Raw genomic sequence first — 24,393 nt, 5'->3', positions numbered from 1 at the left:
AAACAAATATCATGAGGGTAAGATGAGACAGAAGAGAGCACTGGAAAATGAGAACATCACAGTTGGTTATTTGGCTTTTTGTATTAACCAAGACACAGGGTCAGACAAACTGACAGCAAGCACTATGACTAATGCCAGGATCAGGCTACACGAATTCAGCCGGATTTTGACACGATTTTGTCATTGCTGAAAAATTTCCAGTGTCAGACCCGATTATGAACATTGGGAACAACAAACAGGCCTTGTAGTGTGACATAATCGAAGACACCCTGACGAAAAGTCTGGCAATTTTTTGTATTTTCCTGCCTAGTTTGACATCTCCCACAACGTGTTCCTTGATGTTGACCAATAGAATGACAGAATGCTCTCTGGCTCACATATGTTAATACGGACAGAGAAAGTCAAAGCTGTCCGGCCGAGCTGAGCCACATTTAGTGTCTCAGACAGCAGGGAGAGCAGCAGCTCATCTCCGCTTCCTCCATAGGCTGACACAGGCAGGAAAACCTGCTGTCAGTCATCAGTGACTGTTTTCTTGATCAGGTTTTCCTGCTTGAATCAGCCTGTGTAGGAGGCAGAGATTAACCGCTGCTCTCATGGCTGTCTGACACATTAAGTGCGGCTCAGCTCGGCCGACTTTCTGTGTTGGTATTTACATATGTGTGCCAGAGAGCACTTCAGTTACAGTGATTATGAAACCACCTAAAATTATAACATCATTTTTCCCTCCACGAAACCGTCTGTTTACAGCAAACCTGTCAGCTGGCCACATTTATGTAATGGTCTTGACGTGTTAACACATTCATGATCTCAAGTCCACAATCGTTTTTGGCTTTCTTTTCTTTTTCTTTTTGGAACACAAGACCGCCAGCATCACACATAGCACTTCTGTAGCCATGACTGACGATTTCTTGGCCCTTCTCCCCGACGACCTACGAACTTGCATGAGGTCATGGACGATGATTGGTCGGGGTCCTACTTGTGGTGTTGCCAGTCTCCTGACCAAGACACAGAAAGAATTTATGGCACTGTGATTGTCTAATCTGATGTGACCATCGTGAAAGACAAAACTATCGTGTAGTCTGATCTCGGCATAAGAAAAGAGTAAGAGACTGCAAGGTTGCATGAGTGGAGTGAGCCACATGTCGGAACCCGTCTCTGTTAATGTAGTAGGTGATGTATCTGGTTATTGTAACTCCAGTAGGTAGTAAACTGCTCCTCAAGTAAACAGGTGCATAAACTAGGGCAGAATAAGGGTGCAACGGCAGTATTTTAGCTGGGTCCACTCCGCTGCCGCCTCCCATCTACTGATTTGCAACCTAGGCCAGGCACATTCATTGTAACTGTCAGTCTAGCAATAGGACAAAATTACTTTCCCATATTAAAAAAGAAACACCGCAGTTACCTCAGTTAGTATTATTACATAAATGCCTTTTCTTTGCCTAAAAAACTATACATACACACTCACAAACACACATGCACACACTCTCACACACAATCGTCGTGAGAAAGAACAGGAGAGACAGAGTTGTTCAAGTTAGTAAATTACAACCTCTAAGAAACTTTTTTTGATAACTGTACAGCCTGAAGAGATGAAAAGAACATGAACTTTGCTTTTGGGGGGTTTAACCAACAAAGTTGCAGGTCAGCATCTTACTGTATAGCCAAAGCTCCCGAATCTGGATATATAATTTGGAGCTTTTACTGAGTGTAACCTTTTTGCACGTACACATACCACACACACAGACGCACACACATATTTAATACTGAATAGAGCCATAAATTAAGACAGACTGCATGAATATGCTGCATGCACCTTTCTGCGGTTTGCACACACTGAACTGGGCTGGTGTGAACTGTACACTCAGCAATCTGTGAGTGATTTCTGATGCTTCTCTCACCAATCCCCACTGCTGGTAAAAAAAAAAAAAAAAAAAATCCACTGCAAGGGAACAGGGAGATAAAGAGACTGTGAGCTGAAGAAACTTGACATGAAAAGATAATGACTGACAGTTGTCTTTAGCAAAGAGGGAATAGGTTAAGGGTGGGGGGTGAGGGGGTGGGGGGTGGGGTGGGGTGATGATGTATGCAGCACCAGGGGGACAGAGGTTAAAATGTTTATGTATTATCATCAGTGAAACAATATTATTAATTAAACATTAAGTGGAATTCAGACAGCGTACAGGCGAGGAAGAGGAAAAAGAACACAGCTTGAGATCCTGCAGGCAGAGGCTGAATATTGAAACACCGCCGGAAGGCATAAAGGTATGTTCTGGTGGAGTTCTGATCCAGCAGCTACACACCTCTGTCCACTGAAGCACTGAGTCCTGGGCTAAGGACACACTGGACTTTAAACTGATTTCAATTATGGAAGTCTTTTCTCATATGTACATTAGGCCCTGCAGCCAGTTCCAAACAGTATTACTTTAAGAGGTCCACTGCATGTTTAGGAAGTCCAACACACAAATATCTGTTTAAGGTACCTTCATTTTAACAAGATGGTAGAACAGTTTTTTACTGCTTTGTTTACTGCTGAATATATCACTCTGACATCAGCAATAGTCTGATCACCATTACTAGGGCTGGTGCATTTCCTTGCTTAAAAGTTATTTAAATGAGCAAATCTTTATTCAGGTGGTGTGTTGTGTTGTGATGTTACTCCCTTAACCTGCAAGGTCAAAACATTGCAATAAATATTTGGGAGCTTGCAGCTTGATGCACCTGTACCCAATTATGGTTGGGTTGGATTTGCACATTATCCAGCTTTTTGCTTTAATTCCTTAAATTGTACCAGCATGTTCAAGTAAAAGAACATGTAAATATTGTACCATTATTGTATGTATTGTACTATTGTTTGCTTATTTGGCTAGGCACAACATAACCACAGTGCTATTGTAGTAGTCATTCAATCATTTTAAACTGAAACTTAACAATTTTGTCTTTAAAAACCATCGTCAGTGGTGCCAATGTGAAGCAGAATAGAGTTAATTATATTTCTTCATTATTACTTTTGTTGAACAGGACACATCAGATTAAAAAGCTTTTCATTGGTGAAAACAGGCAACACCATGAAAATTTTGAGAAGATTTTTAAAAATCTCAAAGAGCTAAATGTTTAAAAGGATTTCTTAAAAGCATTTTTCTCCTGTTTCTAGAGAATTTCTGAATCCCGTCTCTTTTTGTAAATTGTCTTTGCCTTTAGTCAGTAGCAGATGAGTGAGACAATATTCCCAGTGCCCCATTTTCACAAGGTCGCAATGCTGAAAGTTTATCAAAATACTGAAAACAAATGCGCTGAACAATGGATGAGCTGTTGCCTACAGGGCTGTTGGGTGAACCGATAACAACAAGGACACGCTGAGGTTGTTTGAGTCTTGAGTGACAAGTCTCTATTTTCATCAGGAGGGAATCAAAGGCATCTTTTATTAATTCAGTCGACAACTGTTTGACTGACTGATGGACTCGTTCACTAACTGGGACAGCTAAGACATGTGAGTGCAGGTGCTGCAAACACATCAAAACCGGATCATCATATCACTTCTGAGCTAGAAAATCACAGATGAATTCAACAAAGAAAACAAAAACAAGGCAAAATCATTTTCCTAGCATCCCTCGATTTGTTATGACTTTAAGTCACATACTTCAGTTCACTATTGTTGGCTTAGTTATGGTTCATATTATCATTCAAAGATCTTTTATTCATTTGTTTGATTATTTTCTGCACCATGTAATCTTGAGACATTTAGCTATGAATAGATGTTTCTTTTATTATTAAGAAGTTGTTTGTTTGTGTTCTTTGAGAGCAGAAGAGAAGTGGTCAATGTATTGAAAAGAACTGATGGTTAAGACACTGATTGACTGATTAATTTAACACACTTGTTTCCTTCGTTAAGAAGGGTGGTGCCCCTAATAAAAGTAGATGAATCCCTACAGCGACCGAAGTGCTATGGCAACCACTTTTAGGGCTAATTACAAGATTACCTCAACATCAATAAAGGAGCCAGAATTAAGCAGATGAAGTATAGCCCCGGGTTTTATGTAAGTACCAACCTGCATGCTAAGATATCCACACATCAATATATTAAAAATATTTTAGTGAAGTAAATGATTTGTTTTTCTAATCTGTAACAAGAACACAACCAACTATTCATTAATGTTCCTTACATCAAAGCCCCATTGAATAAAAAAACACATAAGTCAAGTGGAGGTTGACAGCATATTTTTAAAGTAGTGGATATACCCAAGAGACATGGAAAAGAAAGAAATAATCAAGACAATGGCTGGTAAGATGAAAACACAGCATCCCACTGGGACGAAGTGGTGTTCCAACTGTTTTTTGGGTTTTTTTTTTTGCTCCATCTATCCCCAGACGCTGGAGTACAAGATGACAGCATCTATATCCTGTCTTCTGTGACATCTTTTTGACCTGTCTGTTGTTACCTCCCCAAGTGTCATATTTAATAATATAGATAAGACAAAAGCTACATTATGCAATCACAGGAAACTGCACACACTCAAAATCATCAGTTAGCTGTTGTAATTATCAGAACCAACTTTAAATGCCAAAACCATTATTCATGTTATCCAGTCATTTTTTTTACTTAATGAATCCAAAAGTGTTGATGAACTAGAGGGAAGAATAAAATATGCTAGATGTAATGTACGAAGGCCAATGTAAAAGGTTTTCTGTAAAAAACACTCAATTACAAAAATGAGGGAAAGGGGAAAAAGAGAAGAAAAAAAAAATCAGTCCTGCTAATATGACTCTAGATGGTAATTAGCTAACTAATGCAGCAGTGTGCCACCTGCCAGTGCCATGTGAATAATCGCTGTCTGCAGAATCTAAACCACATCCATTGTTTGTGCAGTGGAGTGGAGCGAACTGAGAGCTTTACACACAGTGTGCACGCAGGGAGGACCGTAGCACTGAGAGCTCAGAATACCCTGCTTCTCATTCAGCTAGTGCGCTGCTAGTCTTGCTGGTCTCCCTCAGTGTCTAACAATCCCCGCCTCTTTCCTCCTTCCTTCTGTTCCCATTGGCAGCCCGGCACCGCTAAGCCAGAGCCAAACAGAGAATACCCCGCTGGCACACACCAACGTTCTTATTTCAGGACAGTTTCCTGCCCCCTCCACTTTCTCTTCCTCTCTCACTCCAAAGCGCTGCACAGCCATCCCTTGCCTCTGATCTCAACCAAAGTGTTTATAATTGATTCTTTAAGGGATAAGTTCTCTCCCTCTCTTTCTTTCTCTAACTCTCTACCCCCTTGCGTATCTCCCCCACCCAATTCATTATTGAAAATCATTTTTGTAAGGGTAAGAGCAGTGACACGGTCACGTGGAATAAATGGATTCTCTGATTTCTCCATGCTCTGAATATGTTTCTCTCCTCTTTTCACCTTTTGTCCACGCTGCACCTCACACATCAGGAGCCAATCTTGTCAGAAATGTCTTTTTTATTCTGTAATTAAAAATGCAACAAAGGTCAGGTGAGAGGAATATATCTGTGTATATGCATGTAGGAAGGCAGGAGACATGCTTGTCTTTCTCAAAATCCCATGTAAAAGGAAATCTAGGCCTGATGTTTGGTGGTCTTGTGTATTTTAGCCCTCAGACTGCAAGCGAAACCTGTTTGCCACTTCACAGCGAGCACACATGCCAATGTAAAACTTTAATCCTTGCCTGAATTATCACAATATACAATATCTTTAAAATAATTATCTCCTAAAATGGCATTAATGCACTTATTGCATAAACAATGTAAAAATCTATGTATGTCACATCTTTCCATTCTTTTATAACATGTATGCTTTTTCATACTGTATGTTTTTGCATGTTTTTAAACAAAATACTGTACAGCTTATTCAGTAGTGAATGTACATTTGGCCAATTTTATAACAGGACAATCACTATTAATAATTTCCATATTTCTTCACATGTGTAGTGAGTGGCCTCACTCATAATGTTAATCTGTTCATGTGATAAATTTGGTAATTGTGGCGATGTACTGTATTCTTGTGGAAGTATGATACCCATTAATGTCTGAGATATTTTTTATATATTAGACTAACACCTTAAATAATACACATTAAAACAGAACAGTGTAGCTCAGCTAATTTGAAAATATAGAAATTTTGATTTGGTAATAAATACAGATCATTTCAAGTACTACTAATTTATATAAATACAAATACAAACTTGACCAAACCAACTGAAAAGAATTTTAAAAAGAGACAAAGCCTACATAGACAATATCAGTATCTCTGTGTTTGTACAACATACAGTTCAAAATCCATTCAATAGGACACATGTGGAACAAGACAGATGGTGTCAGTGAACAAGTTCTTGAACTCAGAGTTTACGCTAAACTTTTTTCCAGAATTCCAGCTATATAGAACATCTACCGGACATTATATTGAGATAGCTGTGTAATAGCCAACATTAAAACAGCAATAAAACACAAAAAACACAAACACTACCATCCAACAAATGTATTTCAATAAAAGTTGTCAGCAGAATGAACTCTTCACAGACTTTGCAAGCTGAGCATATAGGCTACAACAACAAAATAAAACAAATAGCCTTGTTATTGTCAATTTAATGCAGCCATGTGGGCAGCCTGCAGCTGCACCTCCACCTGCCACGGTCTCCTCGAGCCCGCCTCTCACCGGGGCCAGGGAAAAGTTAAACCTCCTACTGATCAATTACATGTTATTTAACCGTGGAGCTCCGGGCTGATCCGTTTGTTTCACTGTGCCAATGCCAGATATTACGTTGTAAAAATGAGGTAGTGGTGTGCTCGAGGACTGTCTTTATCAGATAAAACTCAAGAAAAATGCAGGTGCTCTTGAAGAAAAGGGTCAACACATGGAATGAAAGACACACTTCAGGCACAGAAAACTTTTCGGAGTCGTGTTAACTGTTGCCAAAATGCAGGGCTGTTACTGGAGTGTGCGCTGGCTTTTGAATCTCATGCCATGCTTAGTCACATGACCAAACACTCAGTGAATCTTTAAATGTCTTAACAGCTGAGGAAAACGTAATGTAAACCCTGCTTGAACTCGTGTTATGAATGTGAGGGCACCTCAGACAAAAATAGTTGGCATCCACTGAATTAAAAGACATATATTAGTGTTCCACTCACTCACAGTATTCAGTATAGTGTCAAATATTTGAATCAGCGTCTTGTTTGGTTGAGAAAATATTATGAATACACACATTACAAAATCCTTATTACTTCACCAATCAATTTCTAATTTGACTTGGCAGATGATGGGAGTAAGAGACAACATGGTGTCAGTTAGAGCCACTGGTCTCGTTACACTCAAAGAGAAGGCGATTTTTTTCATTAAGGATGCATCCATTACTCAACAACAACCTAATTGATCCATGTCTTTGAGTTCTACAGTAATAGCAAATTGATTGATTTATCCTCAAGAGGGAAAGTGGTGGGAATTGTCCAGCCAAAAAGAACAGCAGAATCATCGGCTTTGAACTGATGGATGAGACTGGAATAGCAATGAATAAAAAAGTGTAGAACAAAGGTGAGCTGTGTCAAAAACAGTTGATGAGGAATGGGAGATTAAAGCGTGTTTGACTTTCTGATATTACCCTAGTCAGGTACCTCAAAAGACTCTCTGCCTCAATAGTCATCACATTTAATAGCTAATATAATTAAATTAGATTGCATCAGGAATTAAACTAAGAAGTCAGATACCTTAAGCTGACTCTAGCTAAAACGCTACACATGACTTCCAGGTAGCATCCTTCCACCGTGGCTCAGCAATGAAACACTGCCCTGATAAACACGAAGGAGGGAGTTTCACATACACACACAAAAAAAACACCCACCTCACTTGTCTAGCTCACATTAACAATGCAGTTCTGCTAGAAAGGGAATACTTCACAAGTACAGGGGCGTGAGAATGATTACAACAACCAATAATTATTTTGCACTTAAAAATGTACAGAAAGAATTCTGTTTGAGATAGATCTTTTAAAAATCCCAACCTTTAGATCGATTCAAATTGTGTTTGTGAAATGTGATCCATGGGCAGGTGTCTCAGAAAGGCTTTCGCTATTGATCACATCTCATTAGCGACACTTCTCTGTACCACCAAGGGTGGACTCTCAGGGTCAATGGACAGCTGAAATGGAGCCAGTAGTTCAATAGAATAATCATGGTAATTACGTAAGAGTCTGGGTTACACAAAGATGGGGGTAGGGAGTCACAACATTGACAGGGACACCAAATGAGCTGATGCAAACTAATGAAAGACACACAAATAAGAAATGTCATATTAATTGAACTGAAACTGTCTTTAACAACCCTACAGCTCAAAGTTTATTGGACATATATCCCCTCACATAAAATTTCAATCAAGCTGTCTGCTTAATTATAAAGCCCCCTGGGGCAAATTTGTGATTTGTGATATTGGGCTATACAAATACAATTGACTTGACTTGATATGTTAGAAAAGTAACAGCACAAGTTGCTGCTACTTAAGTTGAACAAGAGGAGCTTTTTCAGGGAGCATTTGTACATTTTGTTGTTTCTATCTGTTGTATAGATTTGCTGTAAAGAGATAAGTTTTTGAAGTCTTGTAACAATTTCAATAGGTGTTTAAAGACAGCTCTATCAATTCATGTTTTCTTAATTCAACTAAGTTTAAAGGTATTAAAATGTCAATTAAATGGCTAAAACTGCGTGTTGACACTAAAAACATTAATCATTGGAGGATGTCCTCAAATCTCACAAGCTTGCTACTTTCCTCACTTGGCTGGCAACTCTACACCCTTTGAATATAGCAGGACGAATCATGCTGTTAACGCAGAAAACAGAATATCGTAATAACTATTGGAGTAGTGTTGGAGTGCATGGACTGCACAGGGAGACTGCACAGACTGAACTGGCTATTGGGAAATGGAGAAAACTAGTGAGATAGAGGTTATATTTTTAATTAGTTCAAGACAGCCTAAGATCTTGTGTAATTACCACTACAACCTAGATAAGTTACAACAGTTATATTTCCTACTATGCATTTGGATAGAAGGTGATATTTTGTTTTTAGAGACCTATTGAGCTGCCATATTTCATTGTGTTTGGGCAAACAATTGGGCAGCTGGAAAAGGGAGATACAGTTTCCCTCTGAAGTCTCTGAGAGGTTAAATGAGCACAAACCTGTGCGTCTACTGATAGTATTTCTATTGCTGCTGCTGTGGCACCTGCTGTTCTGTGTCTTTGTGCCTCTGCAACACTTGACCGTTATGTTCAGTTTCGTCCCAAGGACTTTGTTGTTACCTGGGCCACAGTCTCTGTCGATCTGTCTCTCTCTTCTTCTTCTTCTTGTTTTCCCTCTCATGTGTCGTCTCTTGCTGCCAACCCCCAGAGCTTTGGTTTTGAGTCTTGCGAAGTTATAAGTCTGTCAGAGTTTTCCCCTGCGATTGAAGTCAGACGTGGGTGTCTTGAGGTGTTCCAAATGGAATAACTTAGAGGTTGTGACATCCATCATCTATCAACATATTATCCGCAGAGGGTTCCTTAGAAATGCAATTAGATAAGACTGTGGAGTCAATCATTTTCTGAAGCTGATTCTGTTCGTTTATGATTCCTCCATGTGTCGACGTATGTGTCTTTCTAATCAAACACAAGGTCATAAAAAATCTAATTACAGTCGTGTACTTCACTCACTTTTTAAGGTTTTTGTATTATCTCCTGCAGCTATAGTTCAGAAGCTGTAGGCCACCTATTAATATTAATTGAGGGTAATTTTTCTTTCCTGCTGTTCTTAATATCAGCTGAGCTAAAAGACGTAGGGACCACCTTCTGCATTCCTAATTAATAAAAGTCTTTCCAAGGAGAAAGAGGAGGCAGGGAAACAATTAGTAGAATTGAGGGGGTCATAGAGAGCAGGAATTATTAATCTGTAATACTTCCTGCAGTAATGAATGAAAATTTGTGATATGACACTGTCCTGTTGGGTTTTGATCATTAATTGATGAAAATGGCAGCACATTGGCCTGACAAGGATATATAGTACTGTTCTGATTGAATAATGGCAGACTCGTCACCTGAATGTGAACCTGAAAACAATTTGAAATCAATTCTGATACTGTAGAAACTGTTAAGCATCCAAGTCAATTCATCCATCAGAGGCTGGTAGATTGTACTACATTACAGATTCTCACCATCTTATCTGGGATTACTAATCTTACCACCATTGCAGTCTGACTGTTTTATTTTCCATCTTTATCAGAGCACTGACAAAATAACGCGATGCAACTAGACTCAAGTCACCATTTGTTTCTGGCCATATTCCACAGACAGGGAGCGGCTAGTGAGGCATGCCGATGCTGGGGGTAAACAAGCTGAAGCTGAAGTCAGTGTTAATCACAGTTATACTGCTTCCATTCTCTGGGGTTTGGAGGCAGAGGCTGTTGGGAGTGTTCGACTTCCTTTTTTTTCTCCTTTTCTATTGCACTGAAGCTTCTTTCCACACCATTAGTACTCTCTGCTGAGCTGTACCTTCCAGGTCCACCACTGTACTAATACAGGTGAGCCCTGCGAAGCACCATCTGCCATAAGCACAATCAACTACAGTAAATGTGGACACATCAGCATATTAGAGGAGCCACGCCATGTGGGCCGTGTTGCTGCTCACTGCTGTACTACATGGTTTGACGGGATATGGGAGGGAAAAATCCTCAGAGCATGAGATATTCTACCTCAGAGGACCGCTGAAGGACACAGGGTGTAAGAGTGAAACAAAAAGCCAGATTTACTAAGCCTTTTCCTGCCTTCTTTCTTTTTCTCTGCCTACAGACGTGCATGTTATTTATCAAACAGGTGCAGTGGTTTAGAAGTGCAGTTTGTTTGTCATCTGAAGCACACCTTCAGATAAAGCGACTCTTTTTCTTTTGAGCATATGCATTTATCTGAAGGATTGGGAAAATAAAGGGAGGATAGATGATATTTGTGGTTGACTTTACAGTTTTCTGGACAAGAAAAGGTTCATACGATTTGTGTGAGTCAGTTTTATGTGGAAATGTGTCAGCCTCTACAGAGCAGTTTCACTTTATCTCATAGAAAGCTGTGGCAGGACGACTTCCTTTACAAGTGACAGTAAATACAGGCCCATCACTAAATGATGTGTAAAGGAGCTGCACTGAATCAGTTCAAAAACAAAAAGCTGGAATTACCATGGGATTCTCAAGAGACATCAACCTTATCAATATACTATATATCACTCGCTACCTGCTCTGGCATGAGCATCTGCAGGATAGTTGCTCTGTCTAGATTAGATCCCTCTCCTGAGTCCTGCGGCAGGATGTCACTGGTTGAAATGTGGCACATTTTACTGTGAGCCCCCTTTTTATGTGCATTATGTTATGTGATCTCTTTTTTTTAGATTTTCTTATTTTAGGAATTAATTTGGTGATTTGGTGACTCCTAATGCATCAATTTCATATGCATAAACAGTTGAAGTTGCCATGTGTCTCTCAAAAGGTTCTCATGCGCTTTTTCTGTATTTATTAAGAATTCAATTTCAGCATGAATGAATTTAGTATTTCAGTTCTTCAACCAGCTAATGCAACAAGGTGGCCCCCTCACTATAACTGCTGTCTTAGTTAATCAGACATTAACATAGCAATAAACAATAGGGCACATTTTTGTAAATGTAAGTTAACTGAAAATAATATTTCTATGAATGAAATGGCTTTGAGTTATTTGGAAAGGGGTCACTCATACTGACAAACACAGAAAGAAACGTCAGCCGACTCTGCAGCTCTGTTGCACCGCATTATTTCAGTTCACACATTTACTGTATAGTTGAGAGTCACTTACAGTATCAACCCCATTTCCAGCAGCAGTAAGCAGCTTTTGTCAGCAAACAAGCTCAGATAAACACTGTACGCTACCTGCCGAGCACCAAACCGCAGGCAGACAGTTAATGACTAGATGGTGAAGAAAATCAATCATCTAGTACACAAAAGAGAAAGCTGTGTTTGTTCTCTATGCTTTCTACAAAAAGTCTAAAGCAGAGTTTACGCTAGACTTTTTTTTTTTTGACGGCCATTATGGTCGTTAATATTCCAGAATTTCAGCCTAATAAACATCTGCCAGTCATATGTTTAAACAGCCATATAACAGCCTACATTTAAACAGCAATAATACACAAAAAACACAAACACTATGATCCAACAATTTTATAAAAAGTAGTCAGCAGAATGAACTCTTCACAAACTTTGCAAACTGAGCATCTATGCAACAATAAAATAAAACTAATAGCCTTACTATTGTTAATTGAATGCAGCCATGCGGACAGCCTGCAGCTGCTGAACAACTACACATGATACTGGCAAAAAGCCAGCATATGCCGGCTAACATAAACCCTGGTCTGAAGTAATGGAAATGTTTGTATATGTTTCTTGCAAAATACACATTACATTATTAACCAACTGCTCTTCTGTGAGTGTTTCACTTACAGAACAAGGTCAAAAGTGCAGATTGGGCATTCTCGCTGGTATTTCTGGTTTATTTCTGATGACAACCATAGCTAATCTGTCAGGACAAGTGAAACCTCATGTGCTTTAGACAGTTTTGTGTTTTTTTTTTGTTTTTTTTTACTGCAGATCCGATGAATCCCCAAACTGTACGGCAAATACAAAGGTAACCATTCAATAAATGAGAAAAACAAACACTCCCAGGAAATATTTTTTTAACTTCTTACTCCTCATAAAGCAAGCCTTATGGCACTAACCCAGGGCTCAGCAAAAGACCAACATTCAACCTTTTATGAGAGCATTGCTCAACCTTACAGAGACTGTAAACTATCACACGAAGGTGTGATAGATTTGTACATGGTTTGTATCACTATACCGAGGTGTACACTCAGCGCCCCTTGGTCTGTGAGTCACACCCGTGTACACAGTGGTTCTCAGTTCTCAGTCCAGAGCGGGAACAGAAGGATCTGAACTGATGAAGCCCAAGTGATTGGATTGAAGATAAAATACAGTGTGTACATTTCTCTTTGCTGGACAGATGTTCCTCATATATCCTGCCGTGTCATTTCAGAGAAGCAAACATCTGTGATGATTGCTCAACAGAGGTCATATTACATGGATGTTATAATAAAGTATATTAACACTGACTTTGTGTTAGAAACATGTTTAGCTTATCCTCGTCTTTGGCGGGACTCACTTGGTGTCACAGACAACAACTAACTACTGACATGCCTGACTCACCACTGTGAAGTCTTCAGCACTGCACTCCATGCCTCGGTAGTAGCAGGAGAGCAGCATGTCCTTGATGTCATGGCCTGTTCGGTCGTAGAATTCGCGCATGTTGAAGGGGCGGGGCTTATAGTTGTCGAAGTCAGCCCTCTCCTTCAAGATCTGCAGGACATTTTCCTCCACCAGGTGTGGGTCCCGAATCTCATACCTGGACAGGAAGATTCTGGACTTAGTTCATGTGGACATTCAGAAATGCACAAACATGCACTAATAAACCACAATATTAACCATCTGTTCATACATTACCCTCCATAGTTTAATCTCCATGGCTAATTTTAGCGTAAAACCACACAACAGCAATTATATGCTTACATGACCCCTTTTTGTTTTTTTCCTACAGGACCTTTTCTGTTCTTCTTTCTAAGGCTGCACCTGTGGAGTTAAGACGCCACACATGAACCGTAACATTCCAAGATCGAACTTTGTTTCATCTCTCTATAGTAAACAAAAGTGTTTCCCCTGTAATTGTACAGGCCTTGTCAACAAGGACCCCTACCAGGCTAAAAAATTATATTTTTTAATGCCAAAACAATGCCAAATATCCATTCATTTGGAAATCAAACTGCTGGTAAACTGAAGGGGGTTAGCCCAAAAGTTAGCAACAATGTGTTAGCCTGACCTGACCAGGCTTACTTAAGGTGGACTGACCTTTAAGGTGGACCAGCTGTTCTCATTTTAGTGTCAATCAGTTAAACTGAAGTATTTTTATGGTTGGTTATTTTATCAATACTTTTTCACATTTTGGTTCAAGTTATTATCATGCTGCAGCCTCTCTTTTTCTCACTGTGTCAGAGCTCAGCTCCTCCACACACATACACACACACACACACACACACACACACAGAGAGCAGAAACACAAACACACACACACACACACACGGAGCGAACAGTAGAGCAGAGAGGCCACGGTGGAGTGAACCAGGCGACGTGAAAGATAATGTTTGACTCGAGTTGACGACAACTATGGTTGTTACTCTAAGCACAATAAACCTTGGCGAGTAAAAAGCCAATACTTTATCAATACATCTGTTTAACAAGCATAAGCATGTAGAGCATCCGCAGTCTCCCAGTGCGCTAGTTTGGCTAAACTGTCTGTATGTAGCCTGACTGTTTTCTTTAGTTTGCCGCGTATCTTAACATTTGGCAATGAAGAACCGAAGCAATAAGGAGTATCTATAATAGTAGTATCAATAAAATCCTAATGATACCCATCCCTAATTTTCATAAACCAAAATTCTATTTTATTTTATTTCAACATAATCATTTTCAAAAACAAAACCTTAACCTACCCCTGACAAAGCAAAAAACAGACATAACTTCAAGGAATTCCCAAAGTAAAGCAAGATGCAACCTTAGATGTACCTTAATTCCATTTTAAATTGTGCATTTAAAACGTTTGGCAGGAAGACAAGCGTTTTTAGCAAGACAATGGGGATTAACATGTAAAAAATTAATAGAGAAGCAGCAAAAAAGAGCATATTCAGCCTCTAACTGAACAAAAGGTACATACGTGCATGTCAGCTCTCCAAAAACCTTCAGTTAGCAAGCTCTCACAATATTATCCAAATATTGTGTGAAACTGGCAGCTAAGCTGTGACATGCCTGCCACCACGGGTGTCACATAGCGGGAGAAAATAGCTCATTATTTTAAGTATGGAAATATTTCTCCTTACACAATCATGTCAATCGTTCTGCCAAACAGCGAGGATTAACTGTGGTGGCAGAGCATTTTCACATGTGAATGATAACAACATCCGTAATGCTGTAATTCTGACTGAGGACCCTCCACACTCTGAAAATGTGTATATACATGATTTAGCATTTAATTCAAAGCAAAACACTTCACAAAGCATCTGCTGTAAGTGCAAAGCGTATTCAGGTGTGTCATGCAAGGTAGGATGCATACTGATTTTCTCTTGGTCTATCTGCCTTTCCTCTACACAAACACATGAAACACTATACAGTATGATTCATCTGTGTGCATCAACACACGCTAAACTCAAATAAAACTGCAAAAAAAAATCTCAGAAAGAAAACACGTTGGAATTCATTTATGTCATGTTTCTGCTTGACAACCACCGCCAACCTCCCGCACCTGCTCACAGTCATTCACAGATACAAATTAACCTCAATTAACTGGTGTGGCCCTGCTCGGAAAAAAAGGAGGCCGGTTGATGACCCCTGCTGAGCGATGGGCCATCAGTGGTACAAGCATCCAAATTATGGAGTGCTAAGATTAAGCACTACTGACAGACACTTATGAGGATAATTTGTTAGGACACACAGAGTCTATCAGAGTGAATAACACTGTAATGGACTGTATAATGGTGTCTTGAATTAACAGGTAAACAAGGTGGTTATTCCTTATGTTTCTTCCAAGTTTTTGCAAAACAGTAAGGTAAGGGTTTTTGATATGACTTTCTAAGTCTGTGTGCAGCCCTCTGAAAATAAGGCTCATGTATTGTGTTATTGTTATGATCTTCGACAGCTCAATGACGACTGCCCCGTAGCTGGAGGAACAAGAGTTAGAACTGAAAACTGTAAGAGACACAGAAAGAAAAAGGCGTACCCTTCTCCTCTGACAATAAATCTGTGAATGACTTTGTGGACGCTGACAGCAGAGTTATTTCTCATGGATATGGGCACTACTTCAAAACCGTAATTGGTGGTGAATCTTAGTGGATTTTTTTTTAATTTCACAAGGTCAAGCTTTGTCGGAGCTCCTGAACAAGATTTTGTCCCTTGATGACAGGGGAAAAACGTAAGTTGATCCATGAATAAAAAATGAAATATTACATTATTTCTTTTGTGAGCGCTGTCTTAATATTCAACCGGCAATGTGTTTTCAACTCAAGTCCCAACCAAATTACAAGAAATGTAATATGTTCCACTGCAGCCACAGTGTTGTTTACCTGCTACAAACAGAATTAAATAAAATATTCACCATGTGAGACGGTATGTGCTGTAATTTGAAATGAAAACCTGAGCCTGTTTCTCTGTACTGCTCTCGTAACACTGAAGAGAGATAGGAATCCGTCATGCTTCATGTTCAATGGACTTAACAGTACTGTGACAGAAGATTGGGACTATTTCTGACTCAGTTGAACTGAATGTCACGCTATATTGTCATCAAATTGAACACTGCGACATCAAAGATCAGGTGTGAAGTGACACCTAAGACCAATTAAATGTTTGCGGAATATAACAGATGTTTCAACCGTTAATTACTATGATTACAAATCCATTAACTCTCCCTATACAGACATCTATCACTCTTACAACTAGTAAACAGCAACATCATTGAGTAAAATATCAGTATTACCAAAAGAAGAGCTGCCTTCTTCTTTCTACTTATCTTGAGAGGACCACCGTTTCCATGCTTCATAAACAACCAAGCTCTATTATAAACACAAGAAAGGTTTCCTCATTAGCTGCTATTTTATCCATAATACATCTGGCTAGTGTTTGAATTCTATCAAGGCACATTAGGGTTATGCAGGGTTAATGCTTAACTGCATTTGTGTGTGAATGTGTGAACAGATCATGAATTGTAAATGTGTAGTCTGGCTGGCTTTAGTATATTAATTACATAGTTTTTAAAGAAGTTCATTAGCAAGAGAGGTGCGTGGGTTTTAGGCAAGTATTTTTTAGAAGGGTTATTTAACAAATGAACAGTGAAAAACAACCACAAAATGCTTGAAAATGGTTGCATTCTGCTGCAGTGAAGCCTGGGAAGCAGCATGTATATTGTTGCAGAAAAATGTAACCTCACAAGTTGTAATAAGATACAGCTGCTGTGACACAATTGCCATCATTTACAGTTAGAGTTACTTAACAGATTATAATATATTATGTTTCCAGTTTCCACGTTGTTATTATTATTATTTCTACATTGTTAATTACTGTTATACTATAGGCACTGAACGTTTAATATTAATCAGCTACATACATCACAAGATGCAATAGTAATTCCAGTGACTGATGCAGTCTCATAACTGAATTACCTGCTACTGCCAGTGACAGGAATGGTAATGTTTGGATAACGTTAGTGTGTGCCCCTGTAAATGACAGGTCAAACTACACAGACCAGCTGCTGACTGAAAAAAAATATATGTTTGATAAAAGCACAGCTCAGAACTAGTTCAGTGCTCTGACTTACATTGGGACTACATCACTACATTGTCATGGTTTGTTCTAATAAGAAGATACAGCCTGTTGTGGTATATTCTGAATTTAATTGAATTGTATCCTGAGTCTCTGTCTTATAAGCAACACAAAGCTGCCAGGAGAGCACTTAAGACGCCGTGTTCAGATCCCCGAGTCAGGAGGCTTTAGTTGAAGCGCATACAATCACAATAATATGGGTAGATTTTTTAATATTGCCCTGCCACTGCTCCCTAAAGCAATCACAGCAAACTCACGACGTTGGGAGGGGGAGACTAAATTGGATTATGGGCCACAAGCACTTTAATTTTCTTGCGGGGACTAAAAGGAATGAAGGAGCATCTGCATCACTTCGCCACCTCATGAGAGAAGAGAGTAAATATGAGAGACCACTGATTTTCAGAGAGAGCTTTGACTGTGAGACTGTAGTCACAAAACTGTACACACTGTTCACATCCTCGGCTCAAAAAAATAAACTAAATGAATCTTCCTCTACAGCAGTTCATACTCCTATTGTATTAAGCTGGTGCTCATACCCCTGGCTGTGTGAAACAACAACGAACACATCTTGATATCATCTAAGGTAATTATCCAATTAGCGCTAATTGAACTCGTACACTAACGAGGATGAGATTGTTTGTGCAGTGTCCTTGAAAATGGATAACAGCGAAGATTTCTGGCGGCTGAGTTTTGATAATAGCATCTTAATGATGGTTAAGGTAAGGGTACCTGTGACACAATTATTATGCCACTCTGGACAAGATCATAGAAATGCAAACTAGGGCCAACGAGAGGTGAGGCGAAACAAAACCTATCTGTGATATTGATGAGCAACTGCACAAATAAACCACTGAAGCATAATATAGTAAAGACATACACCACCTTGCTATTGAGGGATCACTTTTGAACTGTTAATAACCTAATTCCAACACTAAATTGCCTACTTATGTCACCTCAATGATAATCTTCTCTCTGGTAAACTGTCACAATATAAATGCAAATGAACCCACATCTGAAAAATCTACTTTAGAAGTAACTCTTTGACTTTGTATTTTCTGCATGATGATCTGGCTTTCCCCGTGTCCTCTCCCGAGCACTTTTTTACACCATTTCAAATCATGATTACAACCCGTGATCCTGCTGAGGTAGCTCACGCAGTTGAAGTTATCAAGCATTACGTTTTGTAGCACTTCCTGCACTTACTGTTAATGTGAATTCGGAGCATGTTTGCAAGCTCAGGAAACATGTTAAGGCCTTAAGAACTGTGTAAGCAAGGGACTCGCTTCTCTGACTTTCATGAGCTGATCCAACATATTTTGGCAGCGTACGCCACACTACTAACACCTATTCCAAAATGACCTTTCTTTGTTAATTATCATATAATTGCCTTTGCGACATAATAAAAATAAAATAGAGCAATTTACTCGTGATGTTACGCACTGCCAAGTGTGACTTTAACCTGTGAAAACACAATAAGAAAGTGGAGGGGTGGAGTGAGAGGGGTGTATTGCCTGCTGCTTCCTCCTGAGGTAGTGTCAGACACAGACTCGGAGCCACCGCAAAACCCACAGCTTGGTGCTTGATATCAAGAAGCTTACCGATGCAATGTTTTCTACCCAATCAATGTTAAATTTAAAAGGAGTGTCCGCAGAAAGCCCTAGAAGCTTTTTATTTACAGCTCCTTTGTTTTTCCTCCTTAATCCTCATCACGCTGGACTTTTTCTACCTCAGTGAGACTGTCAGAAAGGAAGACCTGCTTGCAACGTTGGCCTCGTCATCTCTAAAAAGAGCATCATATACTGTACCTAGCTCTGTAAGGGCAAAAAGTCAGGGGGGGGGGGAGTCTCCCTCAAGGCCAAATGGAACAGAGGGGGTAAGAAACAGTGAGACGGATGAGAGAGTGTTAATCAGTAGGACAACTCTGTAGCTTAACAAACAGCTCTAATTACATGGGGATAAAGACTTGTTCATCACACAGCTTACGAGACACAAGTTAATTGCCTCTGCTTATAGTCCCCTCCCTCCATCTAAAGCCAGCTCATTCCAAAGTCACTCGTAATGTTTCATTTTTCTGTTTTTGTCTCTCTTATTCGTTGCTCTTTCAGGTGCTCTACATGTGTTAGCTTCCAGTAAACCAGCACTAATAAGTCAAAGAGGTGGAGGCCTGTGTTGACATTGTAATGTTTCGCCGCTGCTGCTGACAGTACAAACACAGAGAAACATATGCACATAGGATGTAGGCACGCTGGTTGAAATCTACACCATGCAAAGCACTAGAAATACAGCCCGAAGCGATGGAATCTATTGTTTTCCTGTAAGGTTATCACCTGTAATATGGATACATACATAGAGGTCTATATCCTCCTGTGTCCTCCTGTCTATATCCTCCTGATTGTCCTGTGCAATCTAATGCAATCCGATACAACAGCTCCGCCATAAATCCTACTTTTACGAAGCTTATACATTTTCAGTTTTTGTTGACATTGTCAGAAAGGTGATAATTCTACTTTATGTTTATTACTGAGCTCATTGCGGATGGTGATGGTGGTGGTGCACTGGAGTGCATTATACTGAAAAGTGTTCCTACTATTTCGCTTCCCTCATGCATGTTAATGGAGTGGACAAAATATTAGGAACACCATTCTATATAACACACCCCAGTACACCACCACCACCACCACCCACTATGACCTCAATAATAAACATACAGTAGAATTATCCCCTTTCTGACAATGTCAACAAAAACTGAAAATGTATAAGCTTCGTAAATATAGGATTTATGGCAGAGCTGTATTGAGAGAGACAGAGAGAGAGAGAGAGAGAGAGAGAGGCACTGCTGTGTGGATCAATATGCTAAAAATACACTGAGCAATGTGTTCAAGATGATATTTAGATGTCTTTATGTGTAGTCAATTTCTTATATTTTTACATAGATGCTACGTCTCTCTGTGCATGTGCACACGTGTGTGTGTGCTCATGTGTTTTACTGCTATAGCTGTGAATACAGAGTGGAGAACGGTCATCTGTATTATACTGTTAAACATGATCAGGATAAGCTGGGTGACACAGAAAAAGAAAAAGTGAAGAAATTTCCAAGTCACAAGTTTCAACGGTGAACGGTGAGCTTGTCATGGCTCCCAAAAGACTAAATGATCAAAGCGCAGCAGAAATCAACAAGTATAAAGGGAGGGGATGCACTTGTGAATCACACACACACATCTCTCCACACTTTGTCAGCAAGGGATTTAAAAACCTACTTTTCTACTTAACCAATATTGAGATATTCATATCACACAAGCGGTAAAATGATGAGGCAAGGAATTGCACCAGTGGCATTTTCTCCATCATTTTATATGAACCACTTAGAGACAGCTCATCCATTATCTGTTACCTGAGGGATTCACATGATCTGTGATAAAATTTTTTTAAAAAAGCGGTCAATCTCTTTTTTATCAAACAGTATCAACAGACTGATGTTCGGGGTATATTTCATGTTTCATGGGGTTTCATACATACAGAAGCTTATGTACAGTACAGTGTGGATTTTAGCTGACATGATCTGTAGTGTCACTACATTATTAAATAACCTTGCTGCCTTCAACTCGGATGCTGAGCCTTTTCTCCACTTTCAGAAAACACCTCCCCCCCCCCCCCCCCCCCCCCCCCCCCCCGCCCCCCCCACCCCTTCCCCTCCTTTTTTTCCCTCAATTACCTCAGGCTAAGGTCAGTCACAGTTCATATTCACTGAGAGCCTTGAAAGGTTTTGCATGCTTTGTCCATGTTGTTTGCTCATCTCCCCGTGTGACAGGTATTAACTCCCATATGACAGTTGAGACAATTCAAAGTAACTTTGCATTTCCACTAGGCTGTTCGAAAACCAATTCAAATTTCAGAGAATTTTAAAGCTCTCTAGATTTAAACCGCTGGGCCTAATAACTAAAGAAGAAATGTCAGTATTTAGTCAGTGAGTTCAAGGATTTAGTGATGTAATTGTTGTCAGTCAGTTTTACTGAAATGAAAAATTGCTCCATTTCTTGATAACTTAATGCACTGGAATATCTAAGCCAATTTTTTTCAAGTTTTCACTGTTATCTCACATTGTGCAGTGGACACAATCAAATCCTGAATCAACAACCAAATCCTCACAGATGGGTTTCCCTGAGGCAAAATCTAAGCAAGCAGCCAGTGAGTCTGTTTGGAAGTCTGTGTGAGCTGAGCACTGGTTTGTTTTAATCTACATGACAGAAGAAACTGGACTACTGTATGGCAGGAAAGCAAAGATTATAATATGTCTGTCATCAAAGTGCTTTTTTTTGTTAGCAAACCTGTCTCTGACATTATGAATACCAACAGGTAGACCTGCTGAAGGCTACAGTCAGCCCTTAACACACAGACCAGATACACGCACACACACACACACACACACACCTGCCGTTGAGCAAGGCAAGGAGCTCTCCAGCGTGGTACAGGTCGTTGCGCGTCACCCTGCTGAAGCGGAAGGAGTTTAGGTTGCAGAAGGTGACCGATGGGAATATCATCATCGGAGCAGCCACCTCATCCAGCTTGGTGATATGAGGGTACTGGAAGTAGAACTGCACCCGGTCCACGCACACCATCACCAGTACACCCACGGAGCCCAGAAAGAACAAAATCCACAGGCTGCGCTTGATACACATCCGCTCATAAGTGAACATGTGCGAGATGCCATGCAGCGTGGACCTGCTGGCGAAAACTTCAATGGGAGCCGGCTGCTTGTAGTCCATGTCCTCTGAGTCCGCTTTGAGATCCATTATTTCCACGGGATGAGTTTAGATCAATGAAGGGACAAGGGGGTTGCAAACGGAGGAAAACTGTCTTTAAAGATGAGTAGATGCTTTATTAATGGGAAGGGTTAGTGTCTGCAAGTTCACGCCCTTCTAGTCATGTATTTCTCATGCAGTCTGTGTGAGATGTTGCGTCACTGAAAGCCGGCAAAATACCCCGACATCCAGAGCATTTTACACAAGATATGCAACAAAATACCTCGTCATTACATGAACATACTTGGAGAAAGTGTAGGAGGAGGGAGCATGTGTTGTACCTCGGCTGGGGTCACAATTCCATAATAAATAGTCCGGTGTGGAGCGCGCATGGATGGATGCCAACGCTGTCCTCTCCCCTCCGCACACTTCTGTAATATTACCAAGTTGATATTTGGCTTCCACGTTCAAAACAAAAAGCAAAAACACTAGGCGGGTCTGCTAGAAAAAAAAGATCACGGCTAAAAGGGGAGAAAACAGGCGGAAAAATCACATCGGTGTGGAAAACAAGGGAATTTAAAAAAAAATCAAAGAGGCGGTATCATTTTCTCTCTGTGTAAAAGGCATTGAGTAGACTGGCTACATGGCTCTCCCCCTGCTCTTCATATGTAATCCCAACACGTGCAGAATAACAAATAGCCGCTGATTTCTTGCCTGTTGGCGTTTTTAAAAGCAGTCTCCGGGGTGTCCTGGGTTTTCCACAGCGCGGATAAACAGCTGCATCACTGAGGAGCTGGGTCTGTCAGATCGTTGCCTCGGTGCGCCTCTGCTCGCTTGCCTGCATCCATTCCCTCCTCCGAGCTGCCTCCACAACAATGCAGCTAATTACTCCGGTTGTATTTTGGATTCCTGCTGGTTTCTCCTTGAATAAGAGTGCTCTGTAAAAAAAAAACAATGTGCACGTTGGCAAAAGAGACAATTCCCGCTCGAAATGCTCAGCTTTGTGGATTCAAGGGAAACCACCTCAGCGGCTGTCGCGGTTTGCCCGGATCAATTAAATTCGCCCCAAACAGGAGAGAGCAAGGATAGGACGGCATGTGTTTTACACCAGCTGACGAAGTCCAACGTCGGTGTCACTCCAGCAATGCCAATACTTTGCCCAGACGCTAGCTAGTGTAATAAAGCTACAATTTAAATGATGACGATACAGCTGTGACTCAAAAATTACTCATTATGTTACCTTTAGTAGTAACTGCCGCCACCCCTGTGTTGCTCATGCAGCTATCTGAGCTAGCTTCAATGATAAAAAAAAGAAAGAAGCTAGCATCAAGTTTTACTTTCTTCAGGGGAGAGTTACTATTTTTATTTTATAAAACACAATTGTGACAAAAACGTTACTTTATCATATAACACTACAGCAGAAGTAAAGTGAGATAACCTGGTTTATCTTATTTCTGACGGTAAATTAGTGTATCCGACCGTTACAATGTAACGGAAAAGTAACGCTAGCTTAAGTATGCCCTTAAATGCAAAACACATTTTCAGAAAACGGATAATCTTAATCCTACCAACTGGAGTACTGGGGTTAACTAAATTTCCTAAAATAATAATAATAATATATGTTTTTTTTTTTCAGATAACATTAATTACATCACTAATAATGTTTTGAGAAGAAATAAGTTAACATTTTGCTAAGATTTTTTTGTCATTCACAAATCTCCTGAGCTAAAGTGACTTAAATTATGTTGACAGTATCACATTTATGCGTTACTTGTGGAATTCCTTGTGTTTATTTGTGGACTTCCATGAGCAACATGGATCATTTTAAAAACTAAATAAGTATGAGTAGCTATGTTGAATATCATTTTTGTTAGTTTTTGTTAGTTTTCCTAGTTTATTTGCAAAGCAAATGGTAAAACTAAACATAGCATTTCACAAAAGACAATAGACTTCCTACTGATTCCCAAATGTGTTTTGCATATTTGCAAATAATATTTTAACATACTGTATTTTTGCACTCAGATGTCTCTTGAACTTATTTAAATTAGATGATCAGTAACTTGGTACATAATGTTGATAAATATAGTTTTATAATCATAATTTGTAGAATTGTTACATTTATTTTTCATATTTCTGTCATGAATATCTTTTTTACACACACTGAGTTCACTTAGAAATGTTTCCCGGGTTAAAATGACATTTAC

At 39.7% G+C, this 24,393-nt stretch overlaps 1 protein-coding gene across 3 annotated transcripts in view; it reads right to left on the bottom strand.

Moving 5' to 3' along the window:
• Nucleotides 1–23,698, bottom strand: part of asic1b (acid-sensing (proton-gated) ion channel 1b) — a 185,900-nt gene extending 162,202 nt beyond the window's left edge. Inside the window, exons 1-3 of one of the 3 annotated variants that reach the window (XM_042406740.1) lie at nucleotides 23,430–23,698; nucleotides 21,879–23,127; nucleotides 13,239–13,434 (exon numbers count right to left, since the gene is read on the bottom strand). In XM_042406740.1, the coding sequence (XP_042262674.1) occupies nucleotides 13,239–13,434; nucleotides 21,879–22,240 (558 nt within the window). In that variant the 5' untranslated portion in view covers nucleotides 22,241–23,127; nucleotides 23,430–23,698. The other 2 variants (XM_042406741.1, XM_042406743.1) reach the window with 2 other exon arrangements.
• Nucleotides 23,699–24,393: the final 695 nt, after the last annotated feature.

Source organism: Thunnus maccoyii, chromosome 3, assembly GCF_910596095.1.
Source record: "Thunnus maccoyii chromosome 3, fThuMac1.1, whole genome shotgun sequence".
NCBI lineage: Eukaryota > Metazoa > Chordata > Actinopteri > Scombriformes > Scombridae > Thunnus > Thunnus maccoyii.
Note: the sequence above shows the minus strand (reverse complement) of the source record. Positions and strands in the feature narration are given on the sequence as shown.